At 48.1% G+C, this 20724-nt stretch overlaps 1 protein-coding gene across 1 annotated transcript in view; it reads left to right on the top strand.

The window, feature by feature from the left end:
* TTLL4 (tubulin tyrosine ligase like 4) overlaps positions 1–20341 on the top strand; it is a 36902-nt gene extending 16561 nt beyond the window's left edge. The window contains 19 exon segments of the mRNA XM_042995349.1: positions 2112–2626; positions 2628–3775; positions 4863–4972; positions 5330–5393; positions 10512–10633; positions 11069–11179; positions 11538–11614; positions 12313–12504; positions 12598–12680; positions 12905–13033; positions 14700–14822; positions 15122–15220; positions 15542–15676; positions 16100–16237; positions 17658–17760; positions 18425–18635; positions 18776–18846; positions 19249–19334; positions 19811–20341. Of these exon segments, the coding sequence (XP_042851283.1) occupies positions 2210–2626; positions 2628–3775; positions 4863–4972; positions 5330–5393; positions 10512–10633; positions 11069–11179; positions 11538–11614; positions 12313–12504; positions 12598–12680; positions 12905–13033; positions 14700–14822; positions 15122–15220; positions 15542–15676; positions 16100–16237; positions 17658–17760; positions 18425–18635; positions 18776–18846; positions 19249–19334; positions 19811–20069 (3678 nt within the window). The 5' untranslated portion in view covers positions 2112–2209 and the 3' untranslated portion in view covers positions 20070–20341.
* Positions 20342–20724: the final 383 nt, after the last annotated feature.

The raw sequence follows: 20724 nt of genomic DNA on the forward strand, positions 1-20724 counted from the left end.
CAAATTAGTCTTCATCACTGCTAGCGTGTTCCCCTTCATTTACTGAACTTTTTCAGTGTATTCATTCATTCAGCAGAATATTGAGCACTTAACTATGTTCCAGACACAACTGAGGACATGGGCTAAAGGAAAACATGCTTGTCGCTTCTGGTCAGATGAGTGGTCCAGTAGACCGTCATTAAAGTTCAGCATAATAGAAACAGTGACGGTGGCATGCACACAGATGAGGCATCCTTTGCAAAGCGGAGAGTGCAGGAAGGCTCCCAGGAGAAGGGGATATTCGAGCTGATTACTTTTCAGTCTGGTGAAAAGAAGGAAAAGGCTCCAGGGAGTGGCACTTGCAAAGCCGTGAAGGTCTGAGATAGTGCAGTGCCCACGAGGAGCCACAAGTGGGGCATTTTTCAGGCATACCAGTGACATTTCATTTCCTTAGCCCTTTTCTCCAGTCACTTTGGTGTGTCTGTCGGGTCGCATTGGTAGGGCAAGACGTGAGGACTACGTGAGTTGGGACTGTGAATCTGTTGAGTGTACACAATGCACACGTGTGTGGTCTTGTAAAGTCCACAGCAGGCTTTGATATTCCCTCGTGTCTGCTTCTGTACCATAAGTGCATACTGTGTGATTGTCCCCGGCAGTATTTCCATAGTTTGGACTTGGTGGAGGTCCATTTTCTGTCTCCTTAATATGAGGCTACTGGCATCAAAATCTAGTTTTAGAACTTAGGCTGTTTTTAGCCCACTGCCATTTTGAATGTTGGCAGTAATGAGTTGTAGTTTTTGTACTCTCTCTCCTTGAGAAAGAATTCACATAGGTCAGCCTTTGCAGGAAAAGAGGGCGATGTCATGTGGCTTCTGCAGGCTTTCTGTTGTTAGACAACACCAACAGTTCCTATAGATGTAGATAGGAATAGTGGGTCTTCCTTGGCCATTAGTCTCTTATCAAAATACAAGGACCTCTCCCCGTTGAAGTTTGTGTTTTAGAAGTAACTTGAGCCAAAAAATTCTCTGCTAATTCTTTCCCTCTTGCCATTGCAAAAACACTTCCTTGGTAAAGATGCCAGGATTCCATTCAGAATTATCCCAGATGAATGACTTCTTATAGAAGGGTCTTATTTTTTTCCCCTTTGGATGCTGTCATTTGTGAAAATTGGAGATTATTTTGTGACTTTGATTTAGAAAGTAAGTGACCATGCTTAACAGACTGTTTGGAACTGAGAATTACTGGCTGGTTCAGAGGTTTTGCCTTAGAGGAAACATTGAATGAGGGAACGTCTGAGACAGGCCCTCCCTCCCTGAGATCAATCCCCAACTGATTCCTGGGGTTTGATGTAAGGAAAGCTCTCCTACTTCTTCCTCTATATTCTGCCCCCTGAACTCTCCTGTCCCACTGTGGCTGCTGGAAATGAGGTCACTTGAAGTAAAAATACCGTTGGTGTCCAGTTCCATTTTGTTTCTACTTTTTCCCACCAACAGCTGGCATGGGATTTAAGTCTATATAGTTGGCAAGACGCTTGAAGAGATGAAATCACTGTCTCAGCTTCTGAGCGAACTGCAGAGGTCAGCCCGGGAATTCTCTGCTTATATCTCAACTTGTCACACTTAACTATAAAATGCAGGCCACGCCAGGGGTGACTGAACGTTGGTCAGGGACTCCTAGATGTAAAATCTGTTTCTCAAGTGACCTTTGATCTTTCAGAATTGGTTGGTGAAGAGGAAGATACTGGCTGGTTTCTCTGCCACCCCCAGACTTGCCTTATTCCTTGCCACACTGGGGGTTAGGCGAGGGAAGGAAGCCACTCAGTGAAGTGGATGGTGACACAGAGAGATGTATTTTGCTTTGGAGAGAGAGGAAAGATCTCCCTGAGGGTGTGGGAACACGTGAGCAGACTCACTGGTGGAGTCTTAAAGTCCGTGTCCTTGATGAAGCCGGCTTTGATTGCATGAGGGTAGCAGGAAGACCACTGGAAGCACCCTAGGACTCTCGTGCTCTTCTCTCAGGGTTCTAAATGACAGCCATGGCCGGGTGCCCAGGAAGAACCGAAGGGGGGCTCTGTTGCCCGGGGTCTGTCCTTCTGGGACTGTGACGTTCCCTATGGCTTCTCTCCCCTTCAGGCTGACGGACTTCAAGGATGCAGCCACTACTACTGGAGGTGTGTGGCACCTTTTCCGAGTTGGGCCATGAGGCCACGTGGCCATGATGTGGGCCCCTCATGGCCTCAGCAGGAACAGAGCACTACAGCATTGGCCTCCGCCAGAGAAACAGCTTCAAGCAGAGTGGCCCCTCAGGCACAGTGCCCGCCCCGCCACCGGAGAAACCCTCCGAGGGCAAAGCCTGGGCTCAGGCCCATCAGCAGGTGAAGCCAATCTGGAAACTGGAGAGGAAGCACGTGGGGACACTTTCAGCAGGGTTGGGCCCAGGCCTCTTGGGGGTCCCACCCCCGCCAGCATACTTCTTTTGCCCCAGCACTTTATGTAGCTCAGGGCGCACGGCCGTCATTGCAGGCCACAGCACCTCCTGTTACCTGCACACCCTCCCAGACCTGTTCGGCGGCACCCTCCTGTACCGCCGCTCCGGCTGCAGGCACAAACCGTACCAGCAACTGGAGTCTTTCTGCTTGCGCTCGAGCCTGCCCGGAAAAAACACCTTTTTCTCTCCCTCAGAAGAGCCTCCCTGTCAGACTCACTGCCAACAAGGCCCCTTCTTACACAGTCTCCCCCATGGCTCAGCCCATGGCATCCTCATCTACAGATCCATACCTCTCACTGGGAGCGGCTGGGGAAAATCCTTCGGGGAAGAGCCTGGCCTCTGCCATCTCAGGGAAGATCCCTTCTCCATTCTCCTCCCCCTCCCCCTCCCCCTCCTCCCCCTCCTCCCCCTCCTCTCCCTCCTCTCCGTCCTCCCCCTCCTCCCCCTCCTCCCCCTCCAAGCCCACGCTGAATAACAACTCCTTCATGCGGCCAAATAGCACTAAAGTGCCTTTATCGCAGGCCACAGAGGGCCTGAAGCCAGTATCCTCACCCAAGATCCATCTTGTCTCCTGGCATCATTCGGGGGGTACTGGAGACTGTGCAGTGCAGCCTATTGAACACAAGGTCCCCAAGAGTACCGGCACTGTCCTAGATGATGCCCCTGCCTCTAGCACCCTGTCTGCCCCCAGCTCCTTAGACATGTCCACCACCAGTGTTGCCTCTCCCCAGTATAACCGGAGTAACTTAACCACAAGAGCAGAGCCACATCCCTGTGGCCTGGATGGCGACTTTGTTTCTCAGGCTCTGACTAAGGAGGTTCGGTTCACTGAGGCCGTGAGGAAGTTGACTGCAAGAGGCTTTGAGAAGAAGCCAAGGCAAGGCTGCCGGTTTGAACAGTCTTGTTTCATGAACTCCAGCTTGCAGTGCGATCTCCTCAACAAGAACAGGCTGTGGAAACCTCCCTCAGTAGGCCAGCAGTTCCCTCAGGAGGATGCTGGAGCAAACAGCAGGATCCTCCCTAGAGCCCGGGACACGTTGGAGTTGGACAGCACAGTCTTCTGTACCAAACGCATCAGCATTCACCTCCTTGCCTCACATGCCAATGCGCTCAGCCACAGCCCTGCCTGTGGGTCTACGATCGACTCCCCACCACTGGGAGAAGACAAAACTCCCATTCTGCCTTCTCCCTCTCAGCCCCTTGGCGTAGCTGATGTGGCCACCCGTCTCTCTTCCATCCATCTGGGCCAGCTTGGGATGGAGGGGCCTAAGGAAGCCAGGGAGCTGGACTCACCTGCTAGGGATATCGGGTAAGTTGGGGGACGTTTTTGATTGATTTAGAGCAGGAGAATGTATACAGCATAATTTAATGACACTGACCTTATGTCTTTGAAGGTGGTTTTATTTTTTGGCTGCCCCAGAATTTTGGTTTTCACTTTAGGGCAGAGGTTGGCAAACTAGACCAGTAGGTGGGCCAAATCTTGCCCACTGTTTGCTTTTATAAATAAAGCTTTATTGGAACACAGCCTTCCCCATTCATTAACTGCTGTGTATGGCTGCTTTCCTGTTACAATGGTAGGTTTGAGTAGTTGCAACAAACTGTATGGCCCACAAAACTGAAAAGATTTACTCTCTGGTCCTTCAGAGGAAGCGTTTGTTTTAGATTAAAACCAGGGAGAATAATACCAAACATCTTGTGTTGGGGCCTGTGACTTTTCTACTTAATTCCAAACCAGATCAGGCTCTTTGCCATTCCTGGTATGATAGCCATTAAAAAAAATTTTTTTTAATGTTTGTTTATTTCTGAGACAGAGAGAGACAGAGCATGTGTTGGGGAGGGACAGAGAGAGAGGGAGACACAGAATCAGAAACAGGCTCCAGGCTCTGAGCTGTCAGCACATAGCCTGATGTGGGGCTCGAACTCACAAACCGTGAGATCATGACCTGAGCCGAAGTCAGACGCTCAACCAGCTGAGCCACCCACGCGCCCCAATGCAGCCATTTTAGAGTTAGGGTATACACATGCTTGGCTTCTTCTCTTGTGCTTTGTTACCTCTCTGGAATCTTGGTCTACCAAATCCTTGTTCTGAATTCCCAGAAGTCTAGCGACCTTTGAAGTCAGTCACCAGGCATTCGTTGATGGTGTTTTTGTGTGCAGAATTGTGTACTTACGTGCTATGAGGGACTTCAGAGAAGATAGGAGACAGGGTAGCTCTCTACACCACAGGGGCTGTGGGCTTGAGGAACTGTGGCTAGACCTAAGCTCTGAGGGCAGGAGAAATGAGCAAGAGACAGCAGGTTGGTGAGTGGAGAGAAACACTGGGACATGATCAAGGAATGAGGATCTAACTGTGACCTGTCTTACTGACTGGGCTGGGGCATGATTCTTTCTTACAGTTCAGCTACACACCTCCAGGTAGACCTGGGTGAGGCTGAAGATCTAGAAGAAGAGCTGGTAGATGGTTTGGAAGACTGCTGCAGCCATGATGAGAATGAAGAAGAGGAGGGTAAGGACCCTCTTACCTCCCACTGGGAAGTGGTCACCACCTGCAAGGGAAGGGGGCTGACAGCTGTATGCTGGCTCCTTGACTCCCTTTATCACCTACAGTAATCATTTGCTTCGTGGGTCTAAGGGTGGTAGTGGCTTCTGGGGAATGGGTTTCCTAGCCCTCCCATCCCACCAGTCTTGCTTTCTCTGTGCTGCTGCCCAGCTCACAAAAGGCCGTGCAAGGCAACAGGGTGGTGTCCGTGGCTCTGCGGGAAGGCTGAGCCAACGTGTCCAAGGAAGAGCTGCCTAGGCTTGGTGAGTTTGTGTAGCAGCCTCTCCTAGTGGAACTTCTCTCTTTGCCCCCCCCCCCCCCCAGGAGACTCAGAGTGCTCCTCATTCAGTGCTGTCTCCACCAGCGAGTCGGTAGCAGTGATCTCTAGGTGAGTATTATGTTGATCATTGGCAGAGGCTCATTTGCTGTCTCTTTAAGATTATAAGGAGATTAATTACCTACGTCATTAATGGCCCCGTTAACTGTAACTCATTTTTACCAGAGTTTTACATTTGCGATTTTAGTTTTCAAACAAGGACCAGAAGCATATTGTATCATTTAGGCTTAAAAATAGTACCATGTTTCTTAGCCTACAGTTTGGTCTTAATTTCCAAGAAATTGTTCAAGTAAAAAAATGATTTCAAGAAGTGCTTAGAAAATTGGGCTACCTGGGTGTCTTAGTCAAGTGTCTGACTCTTGATTTCAGCTCAGGTCATGATCTGATGGTTGTGGGATCAAGCCCCAAGTTTGGCTCATGGAGCCTGCTTAAGATTCTCTTTCTCCCTCTGCCCCTCCCCCACTTGCATATGCGCATGCTCTCTTTCCCCCCCAAAAGGAAAAAAATCTTCTAGCTTAAATCTAGGTTATTTTATTGACTACCCTTGGTAGAGTCTGAGAAATATCCATGTCTAACCAGGGAACCAAAAAGTCAGTCTCTTCATGTAGGCTCTTCTTTTACAAAAACAGGTTGTTGGAGGATGCTGCGTAACTGAGATGGGGAACCCAGGGGAAGGAAGGAACGCAGGACTGTGAGGAAGTTATTATAAATGAGGGCAGTCATTCTGCTGAAGGTCTTTCAAGGACTTGCTGAAGGGTCACATATGCTGCCTTTCTGGGTAGAAAGTTAACACCTTCAACATAACCTTACTTGTTCCCCTCACCACTTACAACTTTGCCTTATTACATTGTTTTATTAAATATTATTTAAAAAATATTATAAAGAACCCCCCCGCCCCAAAGTACTAATTTCTTTTTTTTTTTTTTTAATGTTTATTTTTGAGAGAGACAGAGTGCGAGAGGGGGAGGGGCAGAGAAAGAGGGAGACACAATCCAAAGCAGGCTCCAGGCTCTGTCAACACAGAGCCCAGTGCAGGGCTCGAACTCACTAAATGGAAGATTGTGACCTTAGCCAAAGTCGGACACTTAACTGATCGAGCCACCCAGGCGCCCCTAGAGTGTTTTTCTTTTTAAAAATAACTTCTGGGGCGCCTGGGTGGCTCAGCTGGTTAAGCGTCTGACTTCGCCTTGGGTTGTGATCTTGCAGTTCAGGAGTTCGAGTCCCGCATCCGGCTCTGCGCTGACAGTTCAGAGCCTGAGTCTGCTCCGGATTCTGTCTTCCGCTCTCTCTGCCCCTCCCCTGCTCATGTACTCTCTCTCTCTCTCCCAAAAATAAACAAACATTAAAAAAATTTTTTTAGAAAAATAACTTCTACTGAAAATGTAAAAGGAACAAAATACAAGTATTGACAGTTGGTGTTTTGTTTTTTGTGTAAAATTTCTCTGCTAATTTTAATGAAAATCAAGCCACGTGTCAAGGCTAACATATACCTACTGTACAGAGCGCCCACACTCAGCTTGCTTTTGTCTGTGTCAGCTGTGCCTCAAATGAAGCAAAGAGGACAAGGAGCCTTCCATGCCTTGGTTGGTGCAGACCAGGCAGGCTGCGGCTCTGTGAGTGCGATGGTGGCAACGCCAGCACCAGTTTTGAAGCCCCAAACTAGCAAGGGGAGAGAACTGTTTGGAAAGAGAAGACACAGAACTAGAACTTTCTGTGAAGATGGATAGAAATCCTGTCCTAGGTAACCCTGAGTCTAGTGTTACTCAAAGCCTAACTGGTCCTCCTTCCAGAAAAACAAAGCCACATCTGGATGTTGACTTGAGGACCTCTGCTCTCCATAAGAGGAGGATAATTGACTTGGAGTCCCACCTTTTCCGTACTTAAGGGTGACCTGGGTTTGTCTTCAGGCCTACTTTGAGACAGCTGCACAGCCCTTTACTTAACCTTTCTGAATCATATACTGTAAAATTCACAAAAACAGTTTGCTCATAATTTGTTCACTGGTTAATTTAACTTCTACAAGATGTACAGACCTTCTTATCTATACAGGCTTAAAACATAGATTTTCAAACACATGGAGGTTGATGAATTCCAAACCACTTTGCATTTTAAGGATGACTAAAATCAGAAATACTTTGGGACTAGCTAAAATCATTTTTTCTGAATTGTGAGAGATTTATATATTTTATCTTCTCTGTTTCTCTACCTAGCAATAGTTTATTGCCTTTTCTGTTTCATATTCTTTTTTGAAGAATCACTTAATTTAATATTTTTTTAATGTCCATTTATTTATTTTGAGAGCAAGAGAGCATGAGTGGGGGAAAGAGCAGAGAGAGGAGAAAGAGAGAATCCCAAGCAGGCTTTGCACTCTCAGTGTAGAGCCCAACATGGGGCCCAATCCCACAAACTACAAGACCATGACCTGAGCTGTAATCAAGAGACAGACACCCAACTGACTGAGCCACTCAGGTGCCACAAGAATCACTTAATTAAAAAAAAAAAATTGGGGGGGCACCCGGGTGGCTCAGTCGGTTAAGTATCCAACTTCAGCTCAGGTCATGATCCACAGCTAGTGAGTTTGAGCCCCACGTCAGGCTCTGTGCTGAGAGCTCACTTGCTAGCTCGCTCTCTCTTTCAAAAAAATGAATACATGTTAAAAAAAAATTTTTTTTTAATTTGTTTTTTTAACGTGTATTTATTTTTGAGAGAGAGAGGCAGACTGCAAATGGGGGAGGAGCAGAAAGGGAAAGACACAATCGGAAGCAGGCTTCAGGCTCTGAGCTGTCAGCACAGAGTCTGATGTGGGGCTCGAACCCACAAACTGCACGATCATGACCTGAGCCGAAGACGGATGCTTAACTGATTGAGCCACCCAGGCTCTCCAAGAATCACTTAATTTTAGAGCTGGAGGTCATTAAAAGTCCAGTGTGTGTGTGTGTGTGTGTCTCTCTCTCTTTTTAATGTTTATTTATTTTTGAGAGAGGGAGAGACAGTGGAAGCAGGAGAGGAGCAGAAAGGGGGAGACACAGAATCTGAAGCAGGCTCCAGGCTCTGAGCTGTCAGCACAGAGCCCGACACGGGGCTCGAACCCGCAAAGTGTGAGATCATAACCTGAGCCGAAGTCGGATGCTTAACCTACTGAACCCCTCCGTTTTTTTTTTCAGATGTGAATATTGAGGACAGAGAAGTAACTGTTGCAGCGGCATAGTTTACTGCTAGCTCAGAAGCCAGGCCTCTTGAGGAGGCAGCTAACAAAGATTTTCTACCTTTTTTTTTTTTAATTAAACTTTTGATTTGGGGACAATTATAGATGCACATGCAGTTGTAAGAAATAATACAGAGAGATCCCCTGAACTCTTTACTCAGTTTTCCCCAGTGGTAATATTTGGCAAAGCTAGTACCATAGAGTACAATCAAGATATTAACCTTAGTGAAGATACAAGTATTTCCATCACTGCAGAAATCCCTCCTGTTGCCCTAATAGCCAAACCTCCCTCCCTCCTGTGCCTGTTTCCTCCTTAATGCTTGGCAACCACTAATTTGTTCTATAACTTTTTCACAAGTTGATTTCATCTTGATTTCATCAAGAGTATCATAAAAATAAGATGATTGCCATATGTAACTTTTTGGGATGGGCTTTTTTTTTTTTTTAACTCCGCATATTCTCTGCAGATTTATCCAGGTTGTTGCATGCATCGAGGTTGTTCATTCCTTTTTATTGCTGAGTAGTGTTCCATGGTGAGGATATGCCACAGTACATTTACCTGCTGAAGGATATTTGTACTTGGGTTATTTCCAGTTTGGGCTATTGGGAATAAAGCTTCTGTAAACCATCACATACATCTATTTTTTAAATTATTTATTTATTTTAAAAACGTTTATTTGTTGGGGCACCTGGGTTTTCAACAATCCTAAATTCTGATACTCAGTAAATTCAAAGCCTTTCAAGTAGACTGTTTTGGAAATGGGGAATTAAGAGTTGAGTTCAGTGACATTATTTCCTCGAGAATTAGTATTTAACGTGACCCAATAACATTCTTTAAAAATTCTTGATTTAAAATGCTGAAGTGTTTTACATATAGTGCCGATTTCTGGTGTGCTGTAAAATAACAGATAGAATGGCTGTTTAGAATCTAAAGGTTAATCTTAAATAGTAATGTTTGTGGATCATACCAACTCAGCAGAGAGAGTAATAACTATTTTTTCCACCCCCAATGCTATTTGAAGAAATGGTCTGCGTGTGTCAGCTTGTACCCAGTACATAGTTGAGGTGTTCATTTATTTGAGATCCCTTGAGATAGCCTTGGCTATCTTGGCTAGCCACTGTTGGAACAACAGTAGGGACTCAATAGCCCACTGCCCCAGATTCCCAGACCTGTGTTACCATACTGTTACATAAAAATCTGATACCACAAATCATTCCCAAAATGGAGAAAAGCATTAACTATCTGTGTATCTTCAGATTTAACCTACATATAAAATGTGCTAGAAGTATCACTCTTTTCTTTCGCTTTTTTTTTCCTTTTTCTTTTTAAAACTCTGTTCCTCTTAGGTCTTTTCTGCTCTTCCTCCTTTTTAATTATTCTTATCAATTTTTTTCTCTCTTCTTTGTCTCTGTGTAGCATATTCCTCTTGCATGCACCCAGACCCCATTACCCACTTGCAGAGCCACTCTTCAGGGGCTTCCCCTGCCTGTGACCTGTCACTAGAAATTTTGGAGCTGAATCACAGAAGGAAGTATTGGAAAATTTGGTCTTTAGGTGACATTTAATAGTGTGGCTTATGGGTTAGCCCTAGCACTTTATGGATTACTATTTGCAAAATAATTACTGAGCACTTGTCTTTGTAGACTCACAATTTAAAAGACAGCATCCCCAGGGCTCCTGGGTGGCTCAGTTGGTTAAGCATCTGACTCTTGATTTTGGCTCAGGTCATGATCTCACAGTTGGTGAGATCGAGACCTGCATTGGGCTGCATGCCTCAAGCACAGAGTCTGCTTGGGATTCTCTCTCTCTCTCTCTCTCTCTCTGCCCCTCCTCTGCCTGTGCACTCTCTCACTCTCTCAAAATTAATAAAGACAGCACCCCGAAAGAAAGTATATGTCATTGTAACAGCACTCCACGGTTGTGGACTTCCCTTTCTCTACCATGTGTCTGTTTTTCATCCTAGGAGCTGTGCAGAGATTCTGACCAAACCCCTTTCCAATGAGAAAGTTGTCCGACCAGCTCTCATCTACAGTCTCTTTCCCAATGTGCCCCCTACCATCTATTTTGGCACCCGGGATGAGAGAGGTAAACCTGGCCAAGTGGCTAAGTCCATAAGTACCCCCAGGAGAAGGATGCTAGCAAAGTTAGGAGGAGGTGGCAATAAGGTAGCAAGGGTTTTCCAGAGTGGCTTTTTTTGGCGCTCGGTACCTCACCTGGTTCACCAGTCTGATATGGGGAACTTTTCCTTGTCTGTCCTGAGCTGACCCTTGTCAGCCCCATAATCTCATGCCCCATTCTTGCCCTCTAGCCTTGTTTCTTCTCCCTTGCAATCTCCCTCCTTTCTGTGTTCCTCAACCCTGTGTAGCCCCCCTTACTCCACAAAGGACTTCTCCTTTGAAACTTTGGCCTGGAACAATACTTAGTGGCTTGTCTACCTAGGTGAAATTGAGCAACAGTGCCACCTTTTTCCTCTTCTCATCCTGACTCGTGTTCTTCTTCACCCCCATCCCTTTTCCCCAGTGGAGAAACTTCCCTGGGAGCAGAGGAAGCTGCTCCGGTGGAAGATGAGCACAGTGACCCCCAACATTGTCAAGCAGACCATTGGACGGTCCCACTTCAAAATCAGCAAAAGTGAGTCACCTGCCTTAATGCAAGCCTGTTCTTTGCCCCAACAGATGGTCTTAGGTAGGAGGAGAGCCCTAGTTACCTCCTGATATGTGGGGACCCTGTCCTGAAGTTTCCAACCTCAGAGGAAGACCTAGCTCTGAACTCCTTCTGGGCTGGAGCCTGTTCCTCAAAATTAGAAGACAAGGAGCCGTTGTTCTATTCCTGACCCCAGAGCCTCGTGTAGGACAGCTCCATGGCGACTCTCAGAAAACTGGGTCTGGGAGCTGTGCCCAGGCCCAGTGGTATTTCTGGGGCCTCTGAGCCTCTCCATCCCAAGGACTGAGCTGCTAACAGAACTGACTCCCTGATGTGCCCTCTGTAGGAAACGATGACTGGCTGGGCTGCTGGGGTCATCACATGAAGTCTCCTAGTTTCCGATCCATTCGGGAGCATCAGAAGGTAGGGGTCCTTTCTGGGGAGCAGGCGGGAGGAGGTCAGTGTTGGGAACAAGGAAAGAGGGGGGTGGCCGTGGAGAAGCCAGGAAGGTGTCTAGAGGAGCAGAGGCAGTGCTGGAGGAGGGTGCGGTGGGACCCTCACAGACCGCGCACCTCTAGCGGTGCAGGGGCGGTGTTCCGGGCAGTTTTAGACTGCCCGAGACACTTTTCCCTCTAATGTGTCTGGAGGTGCAGCACCTGTTTCCATTGATCATGTTTCTCCTGTAACTGCTGCGCGTCACCTCCACTCCCCCAAGCTGAATATGCATAAAGAGGGTGCTGGTCTAATGTTGAAACAAAGGAGTCCCTTGCCCCCAGACTTAATGAAGGCCATGTGCTTTCCTGTCTTTGTCCTACAGGCTGTCATGGCAAAAGACTTAAAACACCTTTTTCTTTGCACTTATCTGACTTAATCACTATTGTGCGGCTGTTCGTGAACTATCAACTCCTTGAGAGCACTACATTTTGGTGTGTTTTGTGTGTGCTTTCGTCATCTTTTGGTACTTATGTAACTGAGTACTTTCCATTAGATGGTGATGGTAAGATGGATCAAGGGCTCATGCTGTCATTTAAGGAAATTGGAACGGTACCATGAGTCTTGCTCTCTTCCTCGTGGCCTCACCAGGGCCATCCCCCTGCTCTCACCCTTTGTCCCTTCTGTAGCTAAACCACTTCCCAGGTTCATTCCAGATTGGGCGAAAGGACCGACTGTGGCGGAACCTGTCTCGCATGCAGAGCCGCTTTGGCAAGAAGGAGTTCAGCTTCTTCCCCCAGTCCTTCATCCTGCCTCAGGATGCCAAGCTCCTGCGCAAAGCTTGGGAGAGCAGCAGCCGCCAAAAGTGGATTGTTAAGCCGGTGAGTGGATCACAGTGGGTGGTAGGAAAAAATGGGGAACAGTGGTGTATTGGGCCGGGAGCACATCTCGTCTCCTTTCCACTTGATTTCTAGCCAGCGTCAGCTCGAGGCATCGGCATCCAGGTCATTCACAAGTGGAGTCAGCTCCCCAAGCGAAGGCCTCTCCTGGTACAGAGGTGAGCCTGTCTCTAGCTCACATCTGGCTCCCCATTCTCCCATCTCCTCAACCTGGAGATTCCCTGTTTATAGTGTTCTTCTGTCCTGTGTCCTCCCAGCCAAAGACCTCCTTCGCCAAATGTTTTAAGGTCTTTATCCCAGGGACTGTTCGCTGGCTTTTGCCATTTTATCCTGAGCCCTGTCTCATTGGTCATGTCCCTGAAGCTGGCCTTTCCTCATGTAGGTATCTACACAAACCCTACCTCATCAGCGGCAGCAAGTTTGATCTGCGAATCTATGTTTACGTCACCTCCTACGATCCTCTGCGGATTTACCTCTTTTCAGATGGACTCGTCCGCTTCGCCAGTTGCAAGTATGTGGTAGTGGTGAGGCCGCATCCTGACTCCTCTGGGGGGTTTGTTTTCCTGAAAGAGAGGAAAAACTGGAGGATGCTGAGCAGAAAAAACACACTTTGGTAGTTTGGGTTAACAAGAGAGAAGGAGGAGGGTATTTGGAAAACCCAGTCTTCTTTTCCTTCCTTGTGTCTCCTTTTACATGGAATGCTTCATTTCTTTTTTTCTTTTTTCTTTTTTTTTAAATTTTAATGTTTATTTTCAAGAGAGGGAGAGAGAGAGACAGAGCATGAGCAGGGGAGGGGCAGGCAGAGAGAGGGGACACAGAATCTGAAGCAGGCTCCAGGCTCCGAGCGGTCAGCACAGAGCCCAACATGGGGCTTGAACTCACAAACTGTGAGATCATGACCTGAGCTGAAGTCAGATGCTTTACCGACGGAGCCACCCAGGCGCCCCATGGAATGCTTCATTTCTGACACTTCTGGTCACGAAATGCATTGGGGCTTTTTCTAAACCACATGAGGCAGTTCTCTGAGACACTGGCTGGGTACCTGCAATTTAACTCTTGCCACTGTCCAGCCCCCAGAGCATCCAGTCCCCAGAGCATCCAGTCCTCCAGGTTGGGGCTCATTCTCACAAGGTTGCCTCTTCCTCCTGCTTCAGACACCAGTCATAAGTCCATGTGCCACCTATGCATCTGACAACCGGTGTGCTATTAGTCAGAGGTTCCTGGGACCCCCTTCTCAGGTTCCATTAATTTGCCAGAGAAGCTTACCATAAAAGGAGATGGTAAAGTTTGATTATAGATTAATATCCAGACAAAGCAAGGTGTCAGAGGAGACAAGGCACAGAGCTTCCCTGCCTCTCTGGATACCAATCTCCCAGCACGCCCCACGTGCTTACCCACCCAGAACCTGAACCCCTTACTTATAGAGTTTTTATGGGGGCTTCATCACATACACATGATTGATCATCAGTTCTGTTTTTAGCCTTTCTCCCTCTTAAGAGAATGGGGGGCGGGGTCGAAGATTTCAAGCTTTGGTCTGTCTGGTGATCAGACCCTATCCAGGAACCCACCCAAAGTCACCTCATTAGAACAAAAGACCCTTTTGTCGCCTAGGAAATTACAAGGGTTTCAGGAGGTATGTGTCAGGAACTGGGGTCAAAGACCATATATGAGAACAAAAGATGCTTCTAGTGCTCTTATTACTGAGGAATTCTTAAGGGTTTTGGTAGCTCTGTGCCAGGAACCAGGGGCAGGGACACAGAGGTCAGTTTCTTATAAATCGTGTTGTCACTTGGGGACTAGGAAATGAGAAAGTTCTCTACCTCATTGAATGTGGGTTGGGTCTTCCTGCAGGACCAAGGTGGGGATGAAGGAGAGGAGTCCCACATCCCTTGCCCTATACTTCTCTTCCACTTGGCTGTTCATCTGTATCCCTTGTCATCTCCTTTTATAAGCAACTAGTCAACATAAGTAAAAGTTTTCCTGAGTTTTGTGAGCTGCTCATGATAAAAGAGCTGTGGTATTTTAGAAACCTTACTGACGGATATACTTCTCAGACTCTCGTGCATCTGAAAAGATCTGTCCACTTGTCCTTTACCTCCTCAGGATTTGGGAAATGTTTGGACCCTTGTCTGCCTGCCATCTCTCTATCTTACCTCTGCCTTTTTCCTCACTCCCAGGTATTCCCCTTCCATGAAGAGCCTTGGCAACAAGTTCATGCACCTGACCAACTACAGTGTCAATAAGAAGAATGCCGAGTACCAGGCCAATGCAGATGAAACGGCCTGCCAGGGCCACAAATGGTACCCAGGCTGGGCCCCCATGAAGTGGAGGCCTAGAGGGGCACAAGGTTCTAGCCTTTGGGGAGGTTCAAGGGGATGGTGAGCGGAGTATTGATGTAAAGCCCAAAGGTTACTTAAACACTGGGCAGTTCAGAATTGGTCTGTTTGCATCTACGCTCCTTTCTTTCTTAATTGAAAACCTCAAAAGAAGAGATGTGGAGAAAACACCTTTGGACCTCTTACTCCTTTTTCTTTCTCTTTCCTTGATCACTCATTCATCGAATATAACCCCAAATACTACCCCCGTCCCACCCTTGCAGGGCACTGAAGGCCTTATGGAACTACCTGAGCCAGAAGGGAATCAATAGCGATGCCATCTGGGAGAAGATAAAGGATGTTGTTGTCAAAACCATCATCTCGTGAGTCACACTGCCACCCTGGGTGCAAGGCCTGCCACTGGATCCCCTTTTCTTATGGGCCTCCACGCTGCTGTGTCCTAGACATTGACCACGCTGTGTGTCAGTTTCTGAGGACGGGCAGTAGGAGGGAGTGGATAGAGTTCTGCTCTTCTACTGAACTTCCTCTCCAGAAGCTGGCGCTGGATCAGAGGCGTCTCTTGGGAGCTGCTTTTCCTGGGTTACTTCTGTTCTCCCATCTCTGGGCAACTCCCCTGGCAGGGCGGCCTGTGTAGGGCCCTCTGGGAAGAGCTGGGCTGAATACTTGCTCTTCCCTGTGACCAGGTCAGAACCCTATGTGACCAGCCTGCTGAAGATGTACGTGCGGCGGCCCTATAGCTGCCACGAGCTCTTTGGTTTTGACATCATGCTGGATGAGAACCTCAAGCCCTGGGTCCTAGAGGTCAACATTTCCCCAAGGTAAGTGGGATTCTCAGGGCCCTGAGTAGAACTCTTCTGTAGCTCCGTGATCCTCTACCCCTTTGCCCCCCATGCCTTGCTGACTTTGGGAAGACCTCTCCTTCACTAGAATTTGTGTTTTCCCTTCATGGTCTGTTTTTCTCATTCACTCATTCTTTGCCATTATCTCAAGAGTCTTTGAGGATGGAGAGAGATTGTTAAAAGTTACTCTTTTCAACTTGATCCCTACTGCATGCTTTTGCCCTAGCGGATGAAGGTCATGGCCAGGAACCCCCCCTGAGTGAGGTTATTCACTATCTGTGGGGCAAGAAGTCCCCCATGATGATGCACATGAGTTGGGGAGGCAGTGAGTAAATGGGGCTAGCCCTAACTTGGATGCATAACCAGAAACAGTTTTACTGCTCTTTGTACCCTTTCCCAAAGCCTCCACTCCAACTCTCCATTGGACATCAGCATCAAAGGCCAGATGATCCGTGACCTTCTGAACCTGGCAGGCTTTGTTCTGCCCAACACAGAGGATATGGTTTCCAGCTCCAGCAGCTCTAGCAGCTCCAGCACCAGGTCAGCCTCCCTGCTTGGCTGTGGCTTGCCTGGCAGCATGAACAGCCCCATGGTGACTGTGGGAAGGGATGATGTCTGGGCGCCCCCTCCTGATGGTCTCCTTTGCGACTCAGTCTGCCCCCACAGTCTATCCACACACCTTTCCCACGTCAGTGCCCCTCAAAAGCGTGTCTGGTTATCTTGTTCCCAGCTCAGGAATCTCCAACAGGGTGTGGGGAATCAGCTTTGAACTCCTCACAGGCACATTGGAGGCCACAGCCTCCTTTTCCCAGGTGCCCCTCCCTCTACTCCTCCCCCTGGCTCCTGTGCTCTGACAAATCAATCGCTCATAGGACCTCAAAGTTGGAAGGATCCTTAAGGATCAGTGAATTGAGTCTCCCCCCTGCAATGTATATGGCTTCTCGCTGTCCTCCCATAGTATCCCCTCCTCCGCTCATTGGGATTCTTCCTCCTGAAGTTCCCCTCAGTCAGACCTCCCTGTTGTGACCTCAGCCATCCATGAGAGCCTAGCTGAAGACAGAATCTTCATGAAGCCAGCCCTACATGGGCTTTCTCCACCATAGCCCCACACCACTTGGAACCACTCTTGAGGAAAGGGAGCTAGTATTTAGTTGGTACCTGCTGTGTGTAAGGAGAATCCTGTAACTTATCTCCACAACAACCCCATGAGGTTGGTATTAAGTATCCTCAGTTTACAGATGAGGAAACTGAAAATCACTGGGGTTAAGTAGCCCACCCATGGTTATTCAGCTACAAAGTGGTAGAGCTGGGATTCCAATCCTGATTTGCTAGGAACAAAACTTGCTTTCCCCACCATGCCTTGCAGACTCCTGTTTGGCTCTGTGCTGTGGTTGTCATTTGACACCTGCCGTCTTGTGAGTATTTTGGAGGCTATCTTTGTGTCTCTCAGCAGTAATCATAGTAATGTGGATGAGGAAACTGTGGTACAGGGAGGTCATGTGATTTGCCCAGGATAACACAGCCAGTAGGGCTGAGCTGGGTACTTAGGAAGTGTCCACCAAATGAAACTGAAGTATCCAATAATTATTTGGTGTTGGGGGGGGGGGTCCTCTTTTTTTTTTTTTTTGTTTAACTACTGAAATGCAACCTAATGAGGTACCTTATACTCTTTCAGTTTTCCATGGTAATTGATCTTTGGACGCCCAGACAGGGTATTGTGGTGTGATCTATTCAAGTAACAAATATTTCTCTAAACTTCTTTGTCTTCTCTTGAGAAGGATGTGACTCCATCCAACAAACCACTTAACCTTGGTGCCCTAGTGAGTCCCCTGACCCTGACCAAGAGTATCTTCCTTCTCCAGTTAAGCTAAGGGTCCTGGGATGGACCCTCTCTCCTCATGTCTTCAGGATGTGAAACTGCTGACCTTACCCTTTGCTTCTTTTCCATCCATTGCCTTAGCCTGCCCAGCTCCCCCAGGGACAAATGTCGAATGACCCCAGAACATTTCACTGCACAGAAGATGAAGAAAGCCTATTATCTGACCCAGAAAATTCCTGATCAGGTAGGAGATTACACACACACACACACACACCGAGTGCCAACAGAAAGTTTCCTCAGTCAAATATTTGGGACCCTAAGGCGACCGGTTTTCCCTTTCCCTAGGACAGGGTTTCCTAACCCTGGTCCATGATCCCTTGGTGTGCAGAGATCTGCTGGCTTATGTGTCGTTCCAGGAGAGAGTTGATGGCCTCTATCACATGGTCAAGAACCACTGCTCTTAGCAAAATGCTATACTAGCCATCCCTTGTTGTCAGAGCCATAGATCCTTTGGGTTTCTTTCCTTGAGGTGCGTTGAGCCCCTAGGAGGGTTGACATCTTCTCAGAGCAGATGAGGGAGCCAAATATGACAGTAGCAGACAAAAGGCTGCTACCAAATCAGAGTTGTTGGATTCTGCTCCTGACTCCAGCCAGCAAACCTCTTAAAATCTCTGTGTCCCAGAGGCTCCCGTACCTGGACCAATGGCGTCTTCCCCAGACAGCAAAGCTCAGTAGGCTTGGGAATAGACGAGTTCCAGAGATGACCCACTAGTCGGTCTTGGTGCTGCCTTGGGAGTCCTGGAGCCTAGGACCTCAGAACTGTGCTCACTGTCCCCAGCTTCTGGATTCTTTGCCTCCAGCTCACACTCTCTGTCACTCCCTCTTCCTCTCTGTTCTTTGGGCCTTAGGACTTTTATGCGTCTGTGCTGGATGTCCTGACACCAGATGATGTTCGGGTTCTGGTTGAGATGGAAGATGAGTTTTCTCGCCGCGGTCAATTTGAACGAATTTTTCCTTCTCGAATCTCCTCTCGCTATCTCCGCTTTTTTGAGCAGCCACGATATTTCAACATTCTCACCACCCAGTGGGAACAGAAGTACCATGGCAACAAGCTCAAAGGTGATGTGTCCTCCCTACCCACAGGAGGCCATGTTTAGTGAGTGATTAAATCTCAGTAGACCAAGAAATGGGCCTCCCTGGCAAGAATTGACCAGTTGATTCCACCCTCTTAAGTCCCACTCCTGCTAATCTTGTCCTAGGAGTAGATCTGCTTCGGAGTTGGTGCTACAAAGGGTTCCACACAGGAGTTGTCTCTGATTCTGCTCCAATGGTGAGTGACACCGTTGCGGGGGAGGAGACAAATTCAGTCAGTCCCTCACTCCACCTGAAGAGTGCAGCGAGAGTTGGATGGAGATCTAGACCTTCTCACTTCTCCCCTAGGCCTTGTCTCTGTGTCTCATGACTCTTCCTTCCAAGGGAGTAATGGCCTCCGGGACTCCCTGGATGCCTTTCTTTCAAGGGCCAAGAGTGCTTTGTAGCGTCAACTTCTTGCCTGAATCTGGAAAGAACAGAGATTTTTGTCCCAGATGGGCCCATGCTTGAAGGGTAGGGAAGAGGAGAGCCCCATGGTCACTCAGTGCTCCATAGAGCTGGGAAAGAGTCCCAAGACCCCAAACACTCCCTCCTGACTTCTGCCTAGCCCTTTTGACCTCACTGCTTCCTTTGCTTTTAGTGGTCTCTCCCAACATCACTTCTGACTGTCCCAAAGGGTGATGTGGCGCTCAGTGCTTTCAACAAATCAGAGACTGGCAAGCTGGGGTGAGTGCTGTCTGAGCAAGGGAACGGTGTTGGATGTGAGTTCAAGGAGTTTTCTTCTTCCTCCCTTCCCAGATTATGAGAAGATCAGCATTCTCCAACTGGGGGTTGGTGGGATATGCAGCCATATATGGGATATGCGTATCACAATAGGCAGCCAGTGTCCTCTGCCTGGTGACTCCCCTTCTGCCCAGCAAAGCTGAGCTGGAGCATGGGGTTACCTGCAGACACAGCCCCTCTTAGCCGTGCTCACTAGCTGTGGGCTCCTTGAACCTTCCTTCTCTCACACATTCATGTTTGCACCAAGCTCTCTAGCCTTCAGATAAAGAAGGTGTATTTTACCATTATTTGTATCTTCGTATAATCATGGTCTGTAGCGCCATAGTGTTGTGAATGTCTGGTCCAGACTCTAAAGACAAATCGTAGGCTGAAGTCTCAGCCACATAGCCATCTCTTTCTTTTCCCACCTGCTTCTTCAGAAAACACAGCTTCTCTGAGGGAAGCATACCACTCTCTGAAGATGGGACCATGCCCAAGCCCAAGAAGACCCAAGCTGGCCATTCTTCTCTTCCCAGAAAACCCAGTTCTTCCAGGGACAGTGAGGATACCAGCAAAGAGCCCAGCCTCTCCACCCAGATGTTGCCTCTGATCAAGTACTCTGGGCAGACTTTGAGACTCTCTGCTTCCCCCACCTCCCAGTCAACCGGTGACTCACTCCTGGCTGCTGTGAGCCCATGACTGGCCTCTCTCCATTAGCCCCTGCCTAGGAGCACCGGTGTTAGCTACCTCATGGGAATTGGCTGGCTGGCCAGCCAGCCTGAGCCCCGGCCCCTTCCTCAAAGTATTTTTTTGAAGTGGTTGAATTGCAGAAATGGGTTTCTGAAGGGCTGGAGGGGTGGTGGGAATGGGGAGAAGGTGAGGAAGGTTCACTGGCTGGTACCTCATATCCCAGCAGAGAAGCCACTGATGGCCACTCAGCCTTATAAAGCAGGGTTTGGTTTCTAACTTCAGAGAGCCACGTGTGGTTTGTGTGAGGCCTTGGTGCTGTGAATGAGTTACAGCTCTGGAGGAAAAAACACATCGAACATATTTGGGCCTGAAGTCCTTTGCCTATAATTGAGGAGGTCCCTCCGAAGGTCCTTATCTCCTCAGGTCTCCCCACCACCCTCTTCCCCACACTGTGCCCCGAGGAGCCACTTTGAGAAACCTTCTGACCTCCTCAGTAGACAGGCAGGGAGAGGCCATACGTGATGAACCCATTTCCTGTCATCCTAGTCTTTAGGGGCTTCATATTTCCTTTCATATACCCACCAGCCAATAGCCCTGAGTCTGTTCTGACCTCACATCACTACCTGTTCAACCTTCTAGACTTCTTTGTCATGAATGTTAGCTC

This window comes from Panthera tigris, chromosome C1 (assembly GCF_018350195.1).
Source record: "Panthera tigris isolate Pti1 chromosome C1, P.tigris_Pti1_mat1.1, whole genome shotgun sequence".
Lineage (NCBI taxonomy): Eukaryota > Metazoa > Chordata > Mammalia > Carnivora > Felidae > Panthera > Panthera tigris.